Source organism: Aythya ferina (assembly GCF_964211825.1).
Source record: "Aythya ferina genome assembly, chromosome: 10".
NCBI classification, from domain to species: Eukaryota; Metazoa; Chordata; class Aves; order Anseriformes; family Anatidae; genus Aythya; species Aythya ferina.
Window position 1 is genome coordinate 11,367,346 of NC_140306.1, and position 23,265 is coordinate 11,390,610.

A 23,265-nucleotide genomic window follows, 5' to 3' on the forward strand; every position below is an offset into this window, starting at 1 on the left:
CTGCGTGCTTTTCCACCACAGGGCTCAAAGGGCCCGAGGTCTGATCCCATCCCCGTGGGGATCCCACCGAGGGCTCCCCGTTCCCTCAGCGCCTGAGGGGCACCCGCGGCCCTCCCCGGCTCCCACCCCCCACCGCCGCCACACGGAGGCGCGGGGGGCCGGGGCCCTGCAGCCGGCTCGGGGAGGGAGCGGGGCACCGAGCAGCGCCTCCACGGCCCCCCCTCAGCCCCGTGGAGTTTTTTTTGGGGTGTGTGGGGGCAGCTCCGGACGCCCCCTCCCCGTCTCTCCGCCCCCGTAGCGGCGAGAGGAGGAGGAGGAGGAGGCGGTGCCGGGCCGGGCGCGGCGGCGGCGAGGGGCAGAGCCCGGCGGGGCGGCCCCGCTCCCCGTGAAGAGGCGGCGCGGCAGGGCAGCGGCCGCCGCCATGCAGCCGCTGCACCGGGCCCCGGCGCTGCTGCTGCTGCTGCTGCTGGCCGCCGGTGAGTGAGGGCTGGAGGGGAAGGGGGGGGAGCCGCCATCCCAGCGGGAGGGTGGGGGCAGCCACCGGGACCCCCCCCTCCCTCCACATACACACACACACACGCTTCCATCCCTCCGGTGCCGTGCCCTAAAGACCGGGGGTGATCCATCCCCGCCCCGGGGTGGTGGCTGGTTGCCCCCCGGTTGTGGGGTGCCCGTGGGTTTTGCTCGCCACAGGGTCTCCAGCATCGGTGATGGGGTCCCCGGTGGGGACCCTGCACGCTGTGGCCGGTGCCGAGTGCCCTCATGATGCCGTGAGGTGAGCTGCCCGCCACGGAGGACCTTGCCCACACCAGGGCTGCCCCCCAAAGCTCTCCCTTGTGTTTCTGGCTTCTTCTGGCATCGTGGGGATTTGACCAAGTACCGCAAAACTGCCACAAAGGACGGGGGGCACCACAAATTGCTCCCCGTTCCCCCCCCCCCCATCTCCTTCCAAGAGCCTCCCCTTGAAATTTGGAGGGGAGGGAGGGTGCCGGGGAGATGCAATTGAGCTCAGGGATAATCGTACCCGGAGTAGTTGCGAGGGCTTTGCGCCTGTTTTTAAATCATCTGGGGGAAATTTCCCAACAAAGGGCTCCCCTCCCCAAGACTCGTGAGGCTGCGGTTGCGCTCGCCCTCCCCACCGCCGGCTCTTTTGTACCAAAATCTGGGCAGAGCGGAGCTGGGAAACAGGAGTTCGGAGCAGGGACATCTGAAGTGTGGGGGAGTCTTTGTCTTGAGTCATTCTGGCAGGGAGGGAAGGGCTGATTTCCCAACCAGTCGCTGTCTTCCAGCACGACCGAGCTGCGATACGGTGACATCCAGCCCCCTGGCACGTCTGTGTTATTGCCCCGATCTCCTGAAAATGTTGGTGGGGGAATGTGTCATCTGGGAGCGCTGGGGAGTCGCTCTGTCCCCGAGCTGTAGGCACAGCGCCTTGCCCCTGTGGTCTGGGGCTCCCTAAAGAGCGGGGATAAAGGCTTTTAGGTTGGCAAACAATAGTGAGCTTAAAGAGCAAAATGGATCGAAAAACCTGTTGGGGTTCTGTGCCAATACTCCGTGGCACAGAAGCCCCAAGCTTTTCCTGGGCTGAGCTGGGAGCCAGCTCCGTGTTTCCCTCGAGGCTGGCAGTCCACATTAGGGAAAACCTCGGGCACAGCTTGCAGAAGTCCTTTAGCTGCATCTTGTCAGGAAACCCATGTCCCCAAATTCTGCCAGACCTCTGCCTCCTCCAAGGAGCAGGGCAATGAGCATGGGCAGGACTAACCATATTCCTATCCCACTGTTCTGCCATTTCAGGCTGGCCCCGTCCCCACACTCGAAAGCTGCATTTGCTCTGCGAGGAATGGACAGGGACCTCGTGGTGGTTTTAAAATCTGGCACCCAAAAGGTCTACAGCTGATGCTGCTCTGCTGAGGGAGGGTGTCTCCTCTTCTGCACAGACTGCTGGAAACTTTATAGCGTTGCTGTCCAGCTGGTGATGATACGGAGGATTTGGGTCCTTGGATTTCCCTGTGATCCTCTCTGCTGTCCTAGCAGGGAGAGGTGGAGGGATGGGAGACGAGGGGCAGCTCAGTTCCTCACCCAGTGAAACTGGTAATCCTGGTGCGTTGTGGTAGCTGGACTTGGATGGCCAGGCATCCCTGGAGACCTGTTTTCCTACCTAGCTAGAAGGTCAGAATTAGAGACAAAGACTGCTGAGAATTTCTAAATTGAGCCCATTTTGGTTAGCAGCTTTGCTTGGTGGTTAAGGAGCTGTTCCAGTCTGGCATAATTCACTGCGCTGTGGCTTTGCTCCTCCAGTCCCACAAGACAGGCATGGTTAAAACCCAAGAGCTGCAGGCTCTGCGTCCCTGGTGCCGAGGGAAAGGCGTGCTTGCAGCTGCCTCCTGGGGTCAGGAGCCTCTGCAGACCCTCGGGACAGGCTGAAGGTGCCCCACATCGGGGTCCCAGGAGCGGGCTGGGCATCACGTAGGTCTGCTGGCAGAGCATGGAAACATCTCTCCGGGCTCTTGGGTATCTGAGCCCCTTTGCTTTTGCAAGTAGGAAAATGATGTGGTTAGAAGCAGGGGAGAGGGCAGGGAAGCGGTCTTTTCCCTCTCATTGTCTTCCCAGGTGCTTGTCTGCATGTGGGCTATTTATTATTTTTTTCCCTCTTGCCTGCTTAGAAGATTCCTTGTTAGCAGTGTGTGAACAGCCGGAGCTGAGGGAGTATAAATCAGGACGGATGAAAATTCCCTGTAGTCAATTTTTCCTTGGCCTCTCCAGTGCCATAAGGAAATGTTCATTTAATTATAGGCATCAGGGGTAGAAATAACTACATTAAGCCCTCAAGGGGAAGCTGCAGGCGACAAGCTGCAGATCAGAGCACACAAAAGTTTGTGTTTTTTTTTTTCCCCCTCTGCTCAGCGTGGGAAGACGCTCCGGCATTTTGTGGGTAAATAAGTGAGCAGGAGACACAAAGGCAGCCGGGCCGCGGTGAGAGGGGCTGCGGGGAAGGTGCGTCGTGGCCCGCAGCTGGCAGTCGGGTGAACTTGCTTCCAGTCCTCGCCGGCTATTGAAACACGTAATCCTGAAAGAATGGAGAGAGGCTATTTGTCAGCCACGCAGCCCGGGCAGAGTCGCACAGAGGCAGAGGAAACACGTGCGCTGGTTTGTTCAGAGGGCCCGGGATGCTGGCGAGGAAGATGCGCCCTGCTGGCGCTCCGACCGGACCCCACCGAGCCCCGTTGTGCCTCCCAGGATCTGGCTGCGCCTTCTGTGCTCAGGGTTGTGCCCGGTGAGTCCTCAAGTCCTTTGGGCTGAGCTGGTGTCAACGGCTTCTGCTCCTTTGGGGTTGTTTCTGGAGGGATGTCCCTCCTGCCTGCTGCAGCAGCGCTTGCCCTGCCCGGGCAGGGAGGTTTGCAGGCGGAGCAGCCGTGCACCTTTACTTGGTGTGCTGGAAACAGGACCGGGGCGTGCAGCCCAGACAGAGTGAGCAGTGGGAGCAAAGGCCTGGCAAGGTGACTTCTTGGCAGGCAGTTGAAATGTTTTGGGCAAAGGAACCCGTGGGCTGTGTTGTTTTGTTTTGCTTTGTTTGTTGTTTTTATTATTTTTTTTCCCCCAGATCAGTTGCTTTCATCCTGTGGTCTGTTAGCCCTGGGGGCTTGCGGGCTGCTTTGAGGGTGCTGAGGAAAGGTAAACGAAAGAGGTAAATTCACTTCTGCTGCGTGCAACTGCCTACCTGGCGCTGCGTCTCCCCCCGAGCTGGGACCCGCCGCGGTTGATAGCGAGGAGCGCGGAGGAGCAGACGCGGCAGCAGCAGAGGAGGGAGGTGTGAAGGCTATGAGACGATCTGGGGAGGGAGCGAAGGGAAACAGTCTGTGAGGCTGAAACCAGGCACGGTTGTGACGCCCAGCGTGAGGGGCTGATGGAAGGGGGGATTGGGGCTCGCCTGAGCTGCTGTGGCCTGGTTCTGTGGGGTCTGTGGGGAGACTGGCTCTGCTCAGAGCGGGCTGAGGGTCCTGCAGCCCTGTGGGTCAGACCCCGGTGCACATCTGCAGCTGGCTGCAAAAGCAGGTGCCTGTCCTGGCACTCCTGGCCTCCTCCTGTCGTGGTACCTGCGCTGTGTGCTGGAGGAGTTCCCTGCTCAGTGTGTGCAACATTCATGCCCTGCTCCCTGTGTTTGAGCTCCCTGGTTGTGCTGGCTGTAAAGATCTCTGAAAGCTTCAAGATGCTGGCACAACTACTGGGTGCTTTAGGATCTCCTTCTGAAGCGTTGCCTCACTGCAAGGGCCTCGTGAGTTGTGCCTCGTCACCTCCTCAGTGCAGGACCTCTACGTGCTCCCCGTGTTACTTCTCCCATTGCTTTCCAAAATGTACCAGGGCCGTGAGATGGGAGAAGGCTTCGAGGGACACCCGGTGAGGGACCTGCTTGCTGACAGTACCGGGAGGATGGCAGTCTGATCTTGTTTGCTGAAGTCCTAATTAGAGATGCTCTCGGATTAGGGACCTGGCTGGGTGTGTGAGGGGTCTGGTGCACTGGGAGAGCAGCAGCAGGGCTGGCAGAGGTGCAGTGCTCCAGGCACAACTCCGAATTAGCACCAGAATGACTTGTCTGATAAGTGGCTGTACTGTCTGCACCCTGCTGAGAGCCCGACTCAGGTGAGAGTGAGGGAATCAGCTGGGACAGCCCTCAGCTGAACAGCATCGCGCTTCTCCTCTTCCTGTCTGCAGCTGGGATTTTTATTTTTTTTTTTGTCATTTAAATCAGCGCCGTGTTTTGTTATGTTCTGTGAGCGTTTGTGCCTTGGCAGCTCTGCCCGGGGCCTCTCTCCTCCCTGCCCTCGGGCCCTGCTCCCCAGCTTCTGCAGGCGGTGGTCTGGGGGAGGGCAGATCCCTGGCAGATGCTTCCCTCATCTGGTCATTGTGCTCCTGTCCCAGCCGATTATCGGCAAGTGACCCATTGCTGACCCAGCGCTCCGAGGAAATAACGGTGTGGGATACCTCCGGGGTCTGGGCTGAGCCTGAAAGGAAGGTCAACGGCAGCAGGGCCAGATGGACACCGTTGGGGCTGCCCTGTCGGCCACACCGAGGTGCCCTGGCCCCCTCCCTGGTACCCATGGTGTTGTGCAGGCTCTGCTAGCCGGTGGTGAGAGCCAAGGAAGTCAGAGCACGTGCTCCAGGCAAACGTGCTTCCCCCCCAGCCAGGGCTGATCCTGCCTTCCTGGCGGTGTGTTACAGTCCCAGCACTGGAGAAGGAGAGGTGAAACCAGCTGATACGGCTGGGAGATGGGCAACAAAAGGGCACACAACCCCTCTGTAGGTCACGCCAGTATGATGACATCTTATAGGATGTTGGTGTTATTTCCTTGGAGAGAAAACTGAGGCTTGCTCGTTGTTAATTAAAAAGCAAGAAAATTTTAAAGGCCGTTTGACACAGTCGTAGCCAGATTCCATTTCACGTCCCCAAGTCCCTCCTCTCATTTCAGCTGGATCCAGAAATGACTGATTTCCTCTTTCCCTGCTAGTCCTGCTCAATAGGCCGGTTGGGAGCTTTCAAGCAGCTGCCCCATCCCGTGGAGAGGTGACTTGCCTTGTGGCAACGGGACGAAGTGGTTCTTGGTTGGCTAAGGTAGAAAACGCTTTAGGGTTCTCCTAGAGTTGAGCACAAACATGAATCTCCTTTTATTCCCAGCAGTTTGGGAGATAGGCGGCAGATGTTCTTTCCTCGGATTTTTTTTTTTTCTGCTATTGAGCAAAACTCCTCCATCTGCCTTTTCGGGCTCTTATGTCGCATCCTCTGCTGAGCTGAGCAGAGCAAGCTCCACTGCTGTGAGCTGAAGCCATTTTCCGAGGCACCGGTGGGATCAGCGACCAGCAAACTCCCAAACGTGTGTGTCCGCCGGGCTGGTGCTTCTCCAGCAGCTGTGGCAAGGTAACACCAGTGCTCCCTGTTGTTGGAACTGCCCCGTTCCGCTCCTTGTGGAGGTGAAGCCTCTTCAGCAAGGTCGGTGTTCCCTCCACGTGTCACGTTTGTGGGTGCTGCCAGCTGGAGAGCTCGAGAGCTCGCAGCCAGAGCGGGAGCTCCGGCGCTGTTCCTGCCGCACGCTCCCTGCCTTTGTTCCCTCTCCCCGCGCCGCTTACCTCTCCCACTTCCCCTGCGCTCTGAGCTGGGGCTGGTGTTGCCTCCCGTGCTCGCATCCCTGCTGTTTCCCCGAAGGCTGGCTGCCCTCTTTAGCATGCAGAGCCTCATCTCCTCCAGGTTACGCAGAGGTGCCGCAAAAATAGAAACGAGAGACAAACGCCCCATTGAAGCAGCTGGCGAGCCCTGGCTCCGTTCCCTGCTCCCTCCCATCTCCACTCGCAGGGTTTTATTCGCGTTTCTTTTTTTTCCTACCATTTGATTTGCCTTCTAAAATACCAGACTGGAGACTGATGGCTACTGGAAGTCGCCTGATCCCTGTTCCCCATCCTAGGAGGAGGAAGACGGCGAGCTGCTGATTGGGTTGGGTTTCTCAGCTGTGCTCCCCGGCCTCCCAGCTCAGCTCGGGCTTTGATTCTTTCTTTGCCTCTGAGTTGACAGCTGCATTGAGCTCCTTTATCAGATGCTTGGAAGAGAGAGGGGGAAGTGACAAATCTGTGTTTGGCACCCCAAGCCTTTGGGTCGGTGCTGCTGCAGGTGCTGAAGGTTTGAAGCGGTGTCAGGGTGCTGTCTGCAGAAGGTGCCTTGTGACATTTGGGCTGGTGCTGGGGCAGCGAGTTCCCCCAGGCTGACCTCTGCACCCCGTGCCTGTGGGTCAGCCCCAGGCTGGTGTCCTGCCCCACATCCACTCCTGGAGAAACCCGCCTTGCTCGGGCCGTGTCTATTAATGCCTCCCACTCAGGGATGAGGCGGTGTAGTTTTATCTTGGGCTGGGGAGAGCAGAGCATGCCAGTAAACAAGATAATGCAGCTTAAGGGGTTTTAACGGGGTAAACACTTCAGAGTTACATGAGGGTAAGCGAAGTCCCAGGACCTGAGCTTCCTGCAGGGCTGGGATTAGCTCCCTGGTCTGCCATGAGATGTCTGTTGTGGGGCTGTTGGGCCTGGAGGCAGCACAGGCTGTGTGTGGCTCGGGGAGTATAAGCGAGAAGCTTGAGCCATCCCTGGAGCTGGCGCAGGGCTGTGTGGTGAGGCTTTGCCCAGCTGGCAGGGGGACCTGGGCTGTGCATAAGTAGGATCCAGGCGGTTTTACTCCCAACTACGCCACGTTTTCCACATCTCCTTGGACCTCTGCTGTAGTCTTTCCCCATCCTCCTGCTCCCCTTTTTCTGGATAACTTGGAGGATAACGTTCCCTTTGCACCCCTTGCTGCTCTGTCACGTTTCCTCAAGCTGTAAGCTCCTCAAGACGAGCGCTGTCCCCAGCTGGGCTGCTCAGGGCTCAGCAGTGCCCCGTTACTGCTGCAGATGCTCCAGCTCTCCTGTGGCAGGCTGGGGAAGCCCAATCTGGGCAGCAGCGCTTCAGAGCCTGGTGAGCACCACTCAGTCGGTGGCATGACGGCTGGCTGGGTCTCTCTGACCAACCCACTCCTGCACAAGAGGTGTCCAATCTCTCATTTCCAGCTGTGGATTTCACTGTGTGTGGCTCCCAGGGAGCTGGCCTGCCCCCAGGGGTGCCTCGGTCGGCTCCGTGATGCTGCAGCAGCCTCCTCCTGCCCCCCTGGTGCTCTTTTGCCGTTTGCTTTTTGCCGCTGCGCTGGCCTCAGCCGGTTCTTGCCTTGGATCAATAGAGCAAAACAATCGAGGCTGGGGAGTGCAGAAGCCTGACTCAAGTGTGTATGGGAAAGAGTAGCCAATGTTGGGTTTTGCTCGGTTCAGAGAAGAGCAGAGGTAGGCGGAGAAGGTCAGAGCACGCACAAGGCTCAAGAATTGCATTTCTGGGCTTCCAGCCTTCCCAGGGCAGGGCTGGTAACCAGCCTGGCAAGCGAGCAGCAAGTCCCAAACATTTTTCTGTGCTAAGAAGCCAATGTTTTCAGTGAAAGCACGGGAGCCAGCCGTAACTCATCTTGGCACTTGCATTGATTTGAATTTGTCCTTCTGGACGTGGTGGTGGGAAGGAACCTTGGGAGGTCGCCCAGGCTGTGCCCTTGCCTGCAGGCAGATTCAGCTCTGCCTGAATCATTCCAGGCCACGTGTACCCAAATCTGCGTGCGGCATCCAGGTGATGTCTCAGCAGTGCTTTGTAAAATCTCTGTTTCTAATGCTTCAGGACTTTGCAAGCATTTTCACATGTGCATTCCAGTGATATCTCGGAGACACTTCTGACACAGGAGCTTCTCTTAAGACGTTTCTAACGGATGGCTTCCTATCTTATAGCGGAGAATGTTTGGTGCTATTTCCCAAGGTGGTGACTTAACCACTTTGCAGTGTCCCTTTTAGTAATATTTCTGTTATTTCCGTCCTCGGGATCACCTGGCTTTCTCTGCAGTCTTTCTTTGTAGTGAGGATGTCTCCTAGCTTTGTTTCCTTGGCTAATTTCATTATCTTGCTATTAATTTTTTGAGCCAAGGTCACTTAGGAAAATGTTAAACACCACCAGGTCCAAGGACAGACCTTGAGGATTTCTACTAATAGCCTCCCTCCAGCACAAGCCCCTGTTGGTTTTTCTGTAGCCAATGCCTTACGGTTGCCTGACAGTTTATCAACTAATTGCTGTCTTTTCTTGCTTCTCTTGTACTTCGGTGTGGGGCACATCATCTGATATTTTACTGAACTCCAGATGGAGTAGATCTGCTGCACTTCTCCAGTCTAGAAAATCAGTTATCAAAGCAAGATACCAAATTAGTCTTTATTTCAGCATATTCAATTAGTTCAGTTCAGTGACTAGTTCATTAAAAACTGAAAAAAAGACGAGTATAAGCTGAGAAAGCAGGAAAACTTGTTCTTTTTTTTTTCTTTTAATCTACAAATAAAAATCAGCTGTGAGAGGATGAGATCTTCTCGTTTTAATGCGCTGAAGAACAGAGGGCTAGGAAGCCCTCAGCTCACCCAAATTAGCTACTTTGCTTGCTTAAGAAAAATGCTTTAAATGCAAAGTGTGTTTTGGTAGATGTATTTTTTCTTGATGTCCTCGTGCTTATCGTGGTATTTATCGGTTGAATAAAGCCACGTTCCAGATGCTGTTTGCCTGCATTTTGATGGCAGTTCAATATGCATGTGAATGCACCTTGACACAAATCACAATTAAAGGCTCATCTAGGAATCGAGGAGTGTCAGTCAAACTTCCTAATATGCAAAATGGTAATACCAAAGTATATAATTGTTCAAACAAAAGTGAAAAATGCCACCTGCATCCCTGCTTGGTGTTAGGTAGCGTTTGCTGTTAGTTGGATTTAATTCTTACCTGTGGCAGTCAGCCTGCCCTCAGGAAAACAAAAGATGCGAATGCAAAATGAAGTTCAGATCAATGGCTTAAAAATAGATTTCCAGCCTTCGGATTTAAAACCTGATTAATATTGATGATTTAAATAATTTTGGTTTAAATCAATCCCCCTGTATAGAATACAGCTGCGTGTCGGGAACACTGGGGCGAAATCTTGGCTGGGTGACAGTGGAATAAAAAACTGGCGTTGACTCCGCAGAGCCAGGGTTTTATGCTGTCAGTACGAGCCTTTCCACCTCCTCTCCAGGACGGGTGACTCACAAGGCACCTTGTCCTTTCGGGGGGGGCAAAAAGCCCCCAAAAGGCTGCCCCATCACTGTCCCATTGAAGGGAATGCCTGGGGCTGAGCGGCTGCTTGGCAGCAGCTCCTCGGGGCTGTGAATGCTCCTCTGTCTAGCTGTGAATGTTTCCCCAGAGAGCCCGATTTCCCTCATCAGCTGAGCGCAGCCCATGTGAGGGGCAGGTTACCCCAAGGCAGGTTGCTTTGGCAGGAGCAGGTTGTCTGGAGACCGGCCTGCTGCTTGCCAGTCCTCTCTGATGTGGGTTTGTTGCCTCTGCACAGGGACGTTGTGCCTCTGCCTTGCCTCCTCGGAGGAATCGACCACTGATGGCCTCACTTCAACCTCCCTGCTGGAGTTTGCCATGATGTCCCATCTGGAGGCCGTGAATTCCCACGAGCAAACCAGCCCTGAGGCCACCGAGCCTGATCTCATCCCTGGCTCTCTGCATGCTGCCCCAGGATCAGGCTTTACCAGCGAGGAGAACGAGGAGTCCAAGATCTTACAGCCCCCACAGTACTTCTGGGAAGATGGTGGGGAGCTCAACGACTCCAGCTTGGACCTGGGACAAGCAACAGGTAGGCTATTTTTACCTTGTTCTTCCTCTCCTCTCCACCAGAGCTTCGGGGAGGCGAAGGGATGCAGGGATCTGTTTTCCTGCTTTGACACAACTCTTGCTAAGAGGGGTTGAGATTAAACGTCAGCTCTATTTTCTCACCTCAGTGCCTGATGTGTCCCCAGTGAACCCTGAGCAAGCACAGGCTTTAGAAATCAAGTTACAGCTGAGCCTTTATTCCTGAGCTGCTGTAAGGTTCCCTGAGCTGGGGGGGGGGGGAAAAAAGCATTGCATCCACCTAGTTTCCCATTTGCCTCACGCCCTTCTTTCTCTTTCACTCCTTCTCCCTTTTATTCTCTTTTCTCTCTCTCTTCTTTCCATTGCCATCAATTAATTACGATCTAAAGGTCTCAAGACCCTGGCTCAGAGATCAAGGCCATCTTAGGGTTTGACTTGCAGCTGGATCCCCTGGGCCAAATCCTGGATTCCTCACCCTGTGACTTCAGTGGGGATTTGGCCCAGCAGAAGACAACGTTTTTTTTCCCCTGGGCAGCGCTGCCCCGTTGCTGTCCTGCCTGCTCGCTGGACAGTCCAAGGCCATGCTGAGCTTTGTTAGTGTTTCTGCTTGCTTTCCTCCGTGGATGTTTTTGAGCCTTGGTCCCCTCAGTGGTCTCCCCTCTGAGTCCCTTGTTGGCTTTGAGGTGTTCTTGGCGAGGGATGGGAGGAAGGAATCTCTGCAGGGTTTCCAGTAATTTAGGAGATTATTTTGCATACTCCTGCTCTTAATTGTCACTTGGGGAGTGTATTAAACATTACCCAGTGGCCAGGCCTTCAGCCTTCTCCCTCCTCCCTTCTCCAGTATCGCTGCCTCCCTCCCAGCAGGTCTGACTCAGGTCTGGAGTTAGAAGGCAGGAGTCTTGTTTTGGTCTCATCTTCACACCCACGTCTGACCTTAGGAAGAGCAGTGCTCCCCCAGGGCCGGGGTCTGCTGCAGTGCCCCGACTGGCAGCGCTGTGCCTCGGGCTGCCTGCCGGGGCCCAGGCCGTGCTCTGGAGGACAAGGACGATCCCAACTGAGGTCTCTGAAGCCCTCTGCTCACTTTATTGCCCTTCAGCTCCTCCAGCCACGCTCCCGTGCCCTGCTTGCATGCGGCCCCAGGGCACTTGCAGGGCTGGCCGTGGGGAAGCCGTGCAGATGCTTCCTCTGCAGCGATGCTCGCGGGGGATGTTCCCACCAGTGCATCCTTGGGACATGCTCTGGCTTAGCCGCTCTCACGAGCTGGCAGCGTGCTCAGCGGCGCTTTTATTGGTGTGCCAGCAGGCACCTGCGTGTACTCCCAGATCTGGACGTGACTTGGAGAACAGCGTGTGCTTGTGCATTGAGAGTGAGACGCGCCGGGTACCAAACCCAGCCTTGCCTCTTGCACGTGCCTCGCCCCATTTGTATGCAGAACATGCTTGTCTCTCCTTCCGTTCTCGCCTGCAGTGCTCTCCTACACGAACAGATGTGTTCTTTCAGCTGTCCTTTACACATACCCTGCCCGATCCACTGCCCAGCGCCTCAGTGCGTCCAAGCGCTGTTTTTTTTTTTTTTTTTTTTTCCCCTGGCCATTGCTATGTCCACAGCTCATGTCTCAGTGGCATTTCAGAACCTTGGTTAATAGAACAGTTTGAATTATTCAGGAGCTGGGAGCACATTTCTACTTAAAATTTAATTAGAAACCTGCTGTGTGTCATTTTACTATAAAGGATATTGTAATAGCATCCCTAAATTGGGCAGCCTTCTCCTGTCATGCAAAGCCTGCGCATGAGAGGGACACATAGCCAATGGTTCTTGTGTTCTGCATGTGTGACAGATGCCATGTGATACCTTGTGGAGCTGTGTAATGACATCTGTTAGGTTATTTTCAACCTATAAATCCATTAAACAGTTTCAAACAGCTGCTATTAAAAAAAAAAAAAAAGAAAAAGAATGTATACTGTAAGTTCTCCTTAAGTAGGATTTCTCTCAGAATGACAGTGAAGTGTAGCCTGGCATAGCTGATATATCTGCCCCGGGCACAGATTTGAGACCCTGTATCAATCAAGGCACAAAACAGGATTGTTGTACTACCGGAGAGAGAAAAATTACTGCTCTGAAAGGAGACATGGAGCGCTGGCTTCCTTCCCTGTTTGCTGTAAAGATGCTGGGCCTGGAAGTGGTGGTCTTGCTGCAGATAGGCCAGATCTCCTGAGATTTCAAACTGGTATTAGTCATCTCTCCTTTTCTCTGTCCTTCTGAAGTCTGTGTGGGGAGACTGCTCTGCCTTTGTGTGACTTTGAGACTGAGAGAGATAAAAAGTAATAACAATCTGCAGCTGCTGCTCTTTTTTTTTAAAGTGCACTCAAACATCCTTTAAAAATATTTCTGGAAAACATGTGGCATCTACAGCCACCTGTTAGTCCATTAGAAAGTGAGAACGAACTCCCACTGGCAGAGCACAGCTCAGCCTGAGGCTCTGATTCTCTTGAATAACACGCTTTTGCTGATGTATGCTACAGAAGGGTAAATCTCTACTGACATCAGTGAACATCAGCCCATGGAAGGACCCTGAGATTTGTCTTTTTCTGTCAGAGCAGACACAGAAGTGCACACGTGCACGTGTGCTAACCCATCGCTACCTCCTGGCTTTGCTCTTCTTGTGCAGCTGCTACCCAGTAGAGGTGCGTCTGGAAAAGACAGAATTAGTCTGTTGGGAAAACGGATGCCATATCCTTATGGAAAAAAGCAGTGGATAACTGGTACTTCAGCCAAAAGGCAGGTCAGAGGAGCTGTGAACCTGCTGCTTCTGCATCCCACAGCCCTCAGGCTTCCAGCAAACCCAGAAGCTGCTCAGGTTGTAGTTTGGGTTTGCCTGCTTTACTTCACCTTTGGTATCTAATTGCCCCAAGTCACAGATCAACCCTAAAGACGTAGTGTACCTTGCCTCAGGCTTTTCTGGCCTTCCTTTCCACCTTTTCCATCTTGTTTTTCCTGGAGGCTTCCATCTGCAGTGTTTTCTACTATCATGCTGGATTTCTGGGGGAAAAAAATGCACCATCTCTTCTGGCTTTAGGGGTAGAAGATCGGAGTCATCAGGACTTCAGGTTTCTTCCAGTCCCTGGTTTCTTGTAAAGGCATTGTGTGCTGTCACATCCATCCTGGGGTGCTCCCTGGTTTGCGTTCTCAATCAGAACACAGTGCCCAAAACGTTCTGCTTCCAATGAAGGCTCTAGGATTCGGCAGCCTAATTATTAACTGGTGGGAAGTGTGGGCTCCCAAAAACTCACCACGCCTCCCAGCCTGGCAGTGGGCTGGCAGCAGGCTCGCTTCCTTACGGCCAGAGCCTGCACTTCCAGCTCCTGGTTGTGCATTTGAAGCCCATGGCGTGACTGTGCTGGGAGCTATCAAATACACTCTTACAGCTGGTGATTCACCACGGTGGCGTGCAGCACTTCGGAGGAGGAAAAAAAAAAAGGTAATCTTTTAATTATTCATAGTAATTAGTAGCAGGGATTTCCATGAGTGCTAGGATAAAGAATAGCAGGACAGACGAGCTAGAAGCACTGTGTCCAAAGAAAAATAAGTTTTCCAACGAACTAAAGGGATAAAATCTCTTCCACTCAACTCGTCTCTGATAGTGAGATTCACTTCTTTCTGTGATGAATTATGTGCCTCTGGCCAGAGAGATCCCAGTCTCTCCCAGCCTTACTGAAATCTGCTGCCTCTTCATCCAGACTGACAGCAAAGCTGCAGTTGTTAATACCATCTTCAACGAAGCCTTAATGAAATGAAGCACCTGGTAAAGGCTGTCTCCGTAAGAAGCTTAGCACTGAGCAGCCCCCTGCCTGAGCTCCGCTCCCGAGATGCCTCCTGTTTATGCCCTGCTTTTCCGTACGCTGACGCGCTGGGTGAGCTGCCCAGGGACGAGCTGCCTGCACCAAGCCATTGCTTGCCAAGGCTGACCTGTGACTAACAGGGTTTCTCTCTGCGTAATGTTATTTTGGTGCAGATATCCCTGAGCAACTCCATGGTCAGGGGAGGGTGGCTTATTCCGGCCTTATTGCAGATCAGGCACGGAGCAGAAGAAAGGTGTGGGTCTCGCTGGGAACAGCTGTAGTGCTGTAAAGTTCCCAGTCTGCACCTGAAGCAACTTCTAGGCATAAGGAGAGGTAATGGCTTTGCTTCCCTGGGTCTCTTTTAGCTGTGATTTCTTTGGACTTGTCTTGGAGTGGCAGCCAGTGACTTCTCCCCCCTCTTCTGGCAGATAAGGATATTAACCCCAACTGTTTCAGCTCCGCTCCCAGTAATTGCATTTTGCCTCCTTGTTATCCCCCTGCGATTCCAGTCAGGTGTAGCACGCCTTTTTGCAACAAGCCTGGCTGCTCTGCACGGTACGACAGCAAGCAGGTACCACGGCAGAACTGGCTGCGTAGGAAGCAGCAGGTAAAACACACCTTGTGCTTCGAGCTGTGTCGTGATGGAAGCCCAGGAATGTTCTTGTCTTTATTACAGCGCCGTCTAGTTATCAGTAATTCAATCACTGGTTAACGTGATCTCCCAGCTTAATCCGATAAAGACCTTATGGCCAGGTTATGCGCACTAAAAACGATGAGGCTCGCCCTTTTTCTGAGCTGTCTCGGTTGCTTTAAACAGTTCATAGTGGCAAATGCAGGTTAGGGGACCTCGCAGGGCAATAATGGAGCCTGGCTCTTCGGAACGAAGGGGAAGCAGAAGTGTAATGAATTAAATGTCTGGCTGGGGAATCGGGCTCTGGCAAAGAGCCAGGCCCTGGCCCAGCTGGTGTCAGGGGAAGTTTTGGGATCGATTTCAGGAGAAGCAGGACGCCACCTCAGTGGTGGCTTCACAGAGGTTTGGAGCTCATATTTGCCTCTCCCAGGGCAAATCGTCTCCCCAGGCAGAGGAAATGAATCCGTGTGACCCAGCCCCGGGTCTGCTGGGAGCTGCAGAGGGCAGGGGGGCTGTGCCAGATGGTTTCTGAGGGAAGCGGTGATCCTGGGGGTCTTTGGAGGGTCCGGAAGGGGAAAACCGGGGAGGTTTGGGGGGAGGAAGGCAGCTGGATGCTGCAATGTAATCCTGCCGTGGTAGGAAGCACGAAGGGGGCTGCGGTGGCCTGGAGATGAGGTGGAGGTGTGGAATTTCATATCGCTGAGACGGGCTCCCAGGGGGCTGGTGTGGCAGGGACGCTGGCACAGGATGTGACCCAGAGCAGGGGCTGCCTGCTGCGCTCCTCTGGGCCATCTCTGCTGGGCTCTGGGGCTGAAGATGCTGAGAGTCCCGTGGGCAATTCCCCTGAGCTGTGTCCCTCTGGGAGAGGGCCGGTCCGCTGTGGCTTGGCTGCTTTTGTTGGTGGTTTGTAGGGGTGTGTGGTGTGCGCTATCTCTGCGTGTGGCCACAAGTTCCTCTCGTGCTGCAACCTCCTGCTGATCTCAGCTGCAAGGCGAGCAGCTACTAGCGGTCCTTGCGAGATGTGAGAGGAGTTAAGGTTACAATCAGCGGGCTCTCACTGAAGCAGACAGGAGGAGGATGCTCCTGGCCTAGCACACGGGACAGCAGAAAGGCTGGTGGCAAGTGGGAATGTTAAATCAATTCGCAGCGAGTGTGAGGGCTCCTGTGTCTGCTTCCACCTCGCTGGTTTGTTGCCCCGGAGAAGCAGTTGGGGTTTCGGTTTTCAGCTGCCTTGTGAGACAGAAGCCTGCTGGAGAGTGGAATCGGCTCTCCTGGGCTTCCGTCACCCAGCAGAGATGGCAGAGGCGGCAGGACTTCGGGCTCCTGTAGATCTCGTTTGTGAAAGGGCAGCACGGCTGCACCACACGGGGCTTCCCCTCTCAGGAGCCAGCTGAGCTGTGACAACACCTTAAGAAAAGGTCAAATCCGTGGCTTCAGGGGCCAGCTGACAAGGTAGGAGTGTTCCCAGCTCCTGTGGGGCAAACCTCACGCTGCTTTTGCCCCGTTTGTTTTTATTCTGTGCCCATCTGCCAGTTCGTGCTCTCTTCCCGCTGGGAAGAGGTGCAGAGGAGTCGAGAATAGCTGCCAGTGTCCTCAGGCAAGGGAGATGGCACACTGGATCACTGATCCCTTAAAATAATGCCTCATCTGACAGGGCCTTGTGTTAGAGGACGAAACCAGCATCTCTCACTTCACCCCCAGCACATCAGGGCAGGCAGGGTTCCTGCTGAGGCTGGGGTTTTCGGTGCATATCCCGAGTGTCCCTGCAGCAGCAGAGCCCTGAGAGAGCACAGGAATCCTCTCCCTTCTCTTTCTCAGAATGCGTGCTGTGCTCATCCTGGGGAGAAAGGTGATTGGAAACGGAGCTACTCAGGTGCACAGTTTCTCAAGGCTGATCTGTGCCTGCTGGAACTCTGGTTTCCAGCTTAATGTGCCTGATCTTATGGGTACTCTCCTTATTCTGCAACCACTTGTCATTGGGCTTCTACTGCCTGCTATAACCTTACATTTGTGAGGTGTTTCTTCTCCTTCAGCATCTACATTTACCTAGCCATATCCGTTGTGTTCATGGTCAAAGCCACAGAACAACTCAGGGCTGAAGTTGGAGGGAGGGGAGCTGTATTCGGCTCCTGTTTCTGACTTGTGTATCCCTGCAGCAAAACTGCTCCTTAACGACATGGGAATCTCATGGTGCAGATATCTGTGGGATCACTTTTCTTCTGTGAAGCACTATACAAACTGAGGTTCTGCATTTCAGAGGTGCCCAGGTTGATTCAGGGTTTGGTGGCGTAACCTCGGCATGCCAGGGAGAAGGACGTGGTTTGCTGTGCTGTTGTTCTCTTCCCTAGTATTTCCCATTGAGCTCATGTCTGACGGCTCTTACAGCCCAGTATCTTTCTAAAACCCATGCAGAATGAATCCCTGGGTCCCAGCCTCATTCCTAACACTCATAACCTCACCTGAGAGAACGCTGGGTGTCAAAGCTATTTGCAGCCCTCGTGGCTAGCGGGTCTGTGACAACACCTTCAGGGCAGAAAGGATTTAGGAGAATGAAGGTATGAATCTTCCCCAGGGAAAGCGGGTTCACTGGGATGGGGCAGGGAGCTGGGTGAGTCCAGGAGCATACCGTGCATTTCCCAGTGTGCTGCACTTACCAGGGGGGATTGTTCTTTTCAGTGGCAGAATCTCTGCTGTTTGATCCCATCTGTGGCCAGCCATGTGCAGTGGGGACAATTCTCTGTTGTTCAGAGTTCACAGGTACTTAGCGTGTGACACGAAGTCTCTTGGATCTCTTTTTAGACTACAGCTTTCCTGCTGCCTCTCAGAAGGCCCCGCCGAAAGGGAATGGGACACAGGTAAAAGACAACTGGGAAGCAGCTACTGTCCATCCGCCGGCAGAGTTTGTAGAGCCTGACTTGCACACGCCTTTCTCCAGCACGCTGGAGGAAGAGGAGGGGCTGCTCCCGATAGACCACTCGAGAGGAGGAGTGGAGAGCCTTCAGACCTCCGGGCCAGAGGTTACATCTTCTGAACCAGCGGGCCAAGAGGAATCCTTGTTCTCCGTCGTGTTTTCTACAGCTTCTGCCCGCCCAGGTGTTGTGACTGAGGCAGCTGTGGGAGGGCAAGAAGAGGACTCTGCTCCTCCTGGCTTAGACCTTGGGAGCAGCATGGGGCCGAGTCTCCTGCCAGTGTCCTCTGTTCCTTCTACTGCTGCTGCAAGGTCTCCTGGTATTTCGGAAGAGCCCTTTGAGGTGACAGATGGAGACACGTGGGCTGTCGGGGGAGCATATTCCGAGCAGACTGTGACTACTGCAAGAGCAGAGCTCGCAGAGCCCACGGTGGAGGCTGGTGGGGAAGAACATTCAGCCCGAGAGGAGTTCTTGGAGACAACGGTGGGGTGGGAGATGCTGGAGCCCACAGTGCTGACTGAGCTTGAGCAGCCAGCAGAAACACCCGTTTGGACACCCTCTCCTGGTGGCAGCTCCACAGACACCCAGACTCATTCTGGTGGTGAGCAGCACCCCGCTTCCCCTGCGGCTCCGTGGGACAGGGCTGAGGAGCCCGTGCAGGATCCTGTCTGGAATGACACAGAGTCAGCCACAGAGGCTGTGACAGCAGAGGGGAGCTTGTCACCGCAGGCTGGGGACGCCCGCATGGCCCTGCTGCCGACAGAACTGCCCTGGGATTCAGCACAGGTAGCGCTGGGAGGGGGCAGAGGATGGGAGGTTGCACTGGAGATATTTGGCAGGGTGTTTAATCCCTTACCCATACCAGCCCCCTAAGTCTGACCGGTGGAAGTAGCTTTTCCTGCTCATCCAACCCAGCCCAAACTGAATTTTGGAGGGTTTCTCACAGCACTCCTTAAGGTACCTGTGGTCCTTGGGGAAAGCCCAGCCCCCCTCACATCTTCCCTCCTGAAAAATCCTGCTTCTAATAAACACCTTCCCTCTGGGGCACACGTGGCAGCGAGAGCTCCTTGTTTTCTCAGACTTCATTATTGGAAGTGTCAGGACAAAAACGGCCCCAAGGATTTCTGGCAAGGGAGTGAGAAGGAAGTGCTATTTTTGTGGCTGCTGCCTGATGCAGTCACCAGATGCAGAGCAGGTGGAGCAGGGCAGAGCGAGCTGTGAGGATGGTAGCCTAGGAGAGCCCGTGGGTGAGGAGGCGTGAGGTGAAGTACAGCTCCTGAATCCAGCAAACTGGCAGCTGGTAAAGGCAGGATAGCTAGGACGAGCAGGTTGGTGGAAAAAGTACCAGGGAAAGCTTTTAATTTTTCTTTCTGCCCCCCAGAGTGCTTGGGACCCTGAGTGAGTGACTCAGTCCTTCTGTGCTTCCTGCTCAGGCTGCAAAGAACTGCTCTCACTCACCAGTTTAAGCTCTCCAGGGGCTCCTGGTTAGGTTTTGTGTTAAGAATTGATCACATATACAATAAGGCTGCACGCTAGAGAGCTTTGCATCGAGTTCTCAACTCATCCTAAGCTCTAGATACGAGAGGAAGGTAAGCTGGGCTGTGGGAAGCTGGCACAGTAGCCTTGTGCAGCATGTGCTAGCACTGCAATGAAAGCAGCCAGTGTCCCGCATTACAAATGGAAGGGTGAATCCTCCGAAGTGCAAAGGGAGTACAGATCCTTCCTCTGAGAAGCATTTCTCTGGGGCACAGTGCAGCCCCGTGTGTACCCCGTGCTTTCAGCAGAAGAGCTGCATTCGCTGTGCAAACCCAGCTGTCTTTACGTCTTGTCTTTCCAGGTGATCTGCAAAGACTGGAGCAACCTTGCGGGGAAAAACTACATCATCCTGAATATGTCGGATAACATTGACTGTGTAAGTCAGTCCGCGGAGACTTGCTGGCATGGGAGGAACGGTGCTGAGAGGTGTGGAGGCAGGCGCAGCTCCTGCTGTGTGCTTTCACTACAAAACATTTTAAAAGCACTAATTCTCAAAATCCCTACAGAGGCTGTGGAGAGAAGAACAGAAATATTCCCGTTCTCCAAATGGGGAAAGAGTGGGTGGATTTCACTCAGTCTAGACAGTGTCAGTTCCAGATTGGATTTTGACTAAGTCCTGGCTGCCAGTTTGTGCGTGTTCACCTGGTCTGTCAGGAGACATGAGAGCATCTAACTTTGCACCTCTTACTTACAGGCGGTGTGGCAGGGTTGAGGTGTGACCCTTCCTCCCTGTCTTCCTTTTTCTTCTTTTCCTTCCAGGATGTAGGAACATTCCTCTGATGGCTCAGAGGAAAAAGGATTCCCCACTTGCAGTGTGAATGGTTCAGTATCAAGCAGCTGTCTCTAAATCTTCCTTAAGTGCCTCTTGTTCCCACCCCATTATCTTGTGTGTTATCTGGGACTGTTAACTAGACATGCTCTGCTAATCCACTGCCTGTCCATCCAGCCCCGTAAAGCTGCCGTTAATTCACGAGCCCAGAGCCCCTTGTGGATGTCTGGTAAAAGGACTCATTCACCTCTGCCAGGCCTTTTAGCAGGCACTTTAAAACCAGTTGTGAAAGGCCTGGGGTCAAGGTGCCTTTCATAATTCTCAGAAATGATTACGAGCCTGACAGCCTGAGACCAAAATATTTCATCAGGGAGCCCCGCTCTGTCCTTGTGCGTCTGCACTCCTGCTTGTTGCAGCTCCTGCTGAGGGGAGTGGTTTTGTTACTGCAGGGTGACCCTCCTGCACTGACCTATTTCCACTAGTGGTGAGCTTGTGGTGTGTCTTTTTGGGGCTCAGGGTGAAATTTCTGGGGGCAGTGCAAGCAGGTGATTTACAGCACAAAGCATGCTGCCTGCTGTACAGGCGGATTAAAAGTCAAGCCTCATTCCTCCTGACTTCAGGCAGACAGGTTTGCCCTTTGGAGAGCCCTAAGTGTTTCTGTTGCAGTTCGGAATTTCAACTCTGAAAACCAGTCCTTTTTCCTCCACATCCACCATTCCTCTTTCTACCATCTCTGTGGAGTTGAAGTGCTTATTAATTTTGCAAAACGTGGTAGCTTCCTTGTTGTGGTCTTGTGTTTAAACCAGTGGAAGGGCGAGAGCTGAAAAGCAGGCGTGGAGATGTCCCTTGACAAAACTGTGCCTTTACTGGTGGATCCTCAGTTCTGTCATGCTGAAAGAAGGAAGTGCCCTGGGACAGGCAGGCCTGAACTGTTTTTCTACTTGATTTCATGTTTCAAAAAATATTTCCCAATGGGTCATTTGTACTTTTTTCCCCTTTATGTTGACAAGTGTCCCTTAGAATCTGTATTTAACATGAACATTGCTTTATTCCCTGTCTCCCATTACCACTTTGCATGGATGAAACTGGAATCAAGCCTCCTCCTCTCCACCACTGCTGGCACAGTTTGTTTCCTACCCATGGCAATTTGCTCACTTGGGGCAGTTCACCTGTCCTCTGCCTCCCCCTTTTGTTTTCTGGTTTCTGTGTCCAAGGCCTGTGCTGTTTGGATTTCTGGGGCTGTGGGGCAGAATTTGCACTGCAAGTGCTGTATCTGAAATTAGCACGAGGGGATTCCTCAGGTATTTCCTCTGTTTTGATGCCTGATCTGGTGCAGTGCTGAGTCCCACTGAGAAGCCGAGGGACAGGGAGGGTGCCAGCCCCTTGCAGTCACACCGTGAGCTTCAGTGTTCTCCATAGCACCAGGCTCTCACCTGCTGCAGGATCGATGCCTGTATTGCAGGTTGCAGCTGGCAGCTTGACTTCCCAATGGGAATTTCCATCTTCCTGATGGTCAAGGCAGTCGCTTCAGTCCCTCTTGGCACATCTCCCACTCAGTATTCCTGGGGATTGTGCCCGGGAGAGGACTGCAGGATCTGACCTGACGCTGGGAGGTGACCGCCACGTGGCTCATGTGCATTCAGAGGAAAATCCATCAGCGCTCTGCACCCTCTGCTTTCCCCGTGAGGAGAAATCTCACCCCCGTTGTCCCTTTGCTCCTGGAGCCAGGCCCCAGCCAGCGGTGTCTCTTCCAATTAGGCCGTTTTCGGCACAGGCCTGTGCCTGCCCTGAGCGCTTCACATTGCCGTGGCAACGAGAGCTCTCCATTTTATTAATCATCTGCGCGGCCTTCGGGTTGACATGGCAACTGGAGATAAGAATAGAAACACACGAGTGGGAAAAGCAGCAAAGGAGCCCGCCGAGGGATGGCTGGAGCACGGCAGGCTGAGCTGCGCCCGCTGACCGGCGCTGGCAGCGGGGAGAAGCCCGGCTGATTCCTGCCTTACGTGGTGGTGGTGGTGGTGGTGGTGCTTCACAGTCCCTGTGTGTGGGATTTGGCGTGGTGTGGGGTGTCCGGCAGCCGCAGGAGCCCAGCAGGAGGGTTGGTTGGTGTGTCCTGAGAGCTGTGAGGGGGAGCATTGCACCAGGTTTAGCATTGCTGGCTTTGGGGTGCAGGGGTTTTGCCATACAGACACATCAGCCCTGCGGTGCTACACCTGCCCCGTTCCCACCGCGTGCTCACCAAGGTCCCTTTCCTGTGGCAGGAGGAGTTTCGGCTGGAGAGGGGTCCCCAGCTGTTGGCGCTGGTGGAGGACGCCTTCTCCAGGCAGACGGACGGACTGCAGGACCGCTGGCTGATCTCCCTGAGCAAGCCCAATGAGAACGAAAAGCACTTGCTAATGACACTGGCAGGGGAACAGGGTAAGTGCGGGGAGGAGGAGTCTTCCTGTCATGGGGGTTGTTTTTAGGGGGCTCTCAAATCCCCTAAGTGGAGCTTTTGCTCTCCCATCCCCTTCAATCCCTCCAATCCCAAGCATTAAATGGACCTGAGGGATAGAGTGGGCTCTGAGGACTTAAGACCCTTTTTCTTCACATCTTCCTTCTGGCTTGTCCTTCACTGCTTGCACCAAGCTCTCTTCTGCACTTTGCTCTTCTTCACTCCCTCCCTGGATTGCCTTCACACGTCAGCTTCCTCCCCATGCTTCTGCACTGTCCTCCATGAGCAGGCCTCTGCCATGGCAGGGCACGGCAGCCTGCTCTTAGGTCACTTCGTAACTTATCCCCAGAGAAACTAAAACTGACGATGAGAGGTGAATTGAGCTGGGGAATTTTAACACCTTCATCCCCTTCTGGTAGGAGCATGCTTCTCCTGTACTGCTTCTGCTCTATTCTAGAGGCCTCTAACATTGACATTGTGGCCAATATGAACAAAACAGTATTCTAAAATGCCCTGTAGTAGTAGGAATGTAGAGCTAATGTTTAAAAGATATTTTCTGTATCGATGCGTTAAATTATTACATCTCTCCCAAGCCCTTAGGCTGGACCATGTGCCTATGAAAAGGCTTAGGTAAGCATTTGCTCTTCTGAAATAAAGCCTTCATGCTGTAAGAGTGGACATCCCCCTTCCTGGAGGAAAAAAAAGAAGTCTGAACAGCAGCATAGCCAACCTGGGAGATATCCCTGCGTTTAGAAACCTCAGGAACCAAAGTATTTTCTGCTTTGAAGAGTTGTGCTTTTGTTCAGTCCCTCTTTTTACTGCTTTGCAAGTGAATGTAGAAATGGACCTCAGCCTCTAAATCCTCCCTGGCTGCTCATGCTCGCCTGGCTTGG

General features: G+C 53.8%; 1 protein-coding gene across 2 annotated transcripts in view; it reads left to right on the plus strand.

Annotated features, from left to right (window-relative positions):
- The first annotated feature begins 339 nt into the window (after positions 1 to 339).
- The window catches only part of PODXL2 (podocalyxin like 2), a 28,941-nt gene continuing 6,015 nt past the window's right edge, over positions 340 to 23,265 (plus strand). Inside the window, exons 1-5 of one of the 2 annotated variants that reach the window (XM_084530771.1) lie at positions 340 to 476; positions 9,962 to 10,255; positions 17,521 to 18,416; positions 19,468 to 19,542; positions 22,200 to 22,356. In XM_084530771.1, coding sequence (XP_084386897.1) covers positions 422 to 476; positions 9,962 to 10,255; positions 17,521 to 18,416; positions 19,468 to 19,542; positions 22,200 to 22,356 — 1,477 coding nt within the window. In that variant the 5' untranslated portion in view covers positions 340 to 421. Of the gene's footprint in view, positions 477 to 3,060; positions 3,275 to 9,961; positions 10,256 to 17,520; positions 18,417 to 19,467; positions 19,543 to 22,199; positions 22,357 to 23,265 lie in introns of those variants that run through there. The other variant, XM_084530770.1, reaches the window with a different exon arrangement.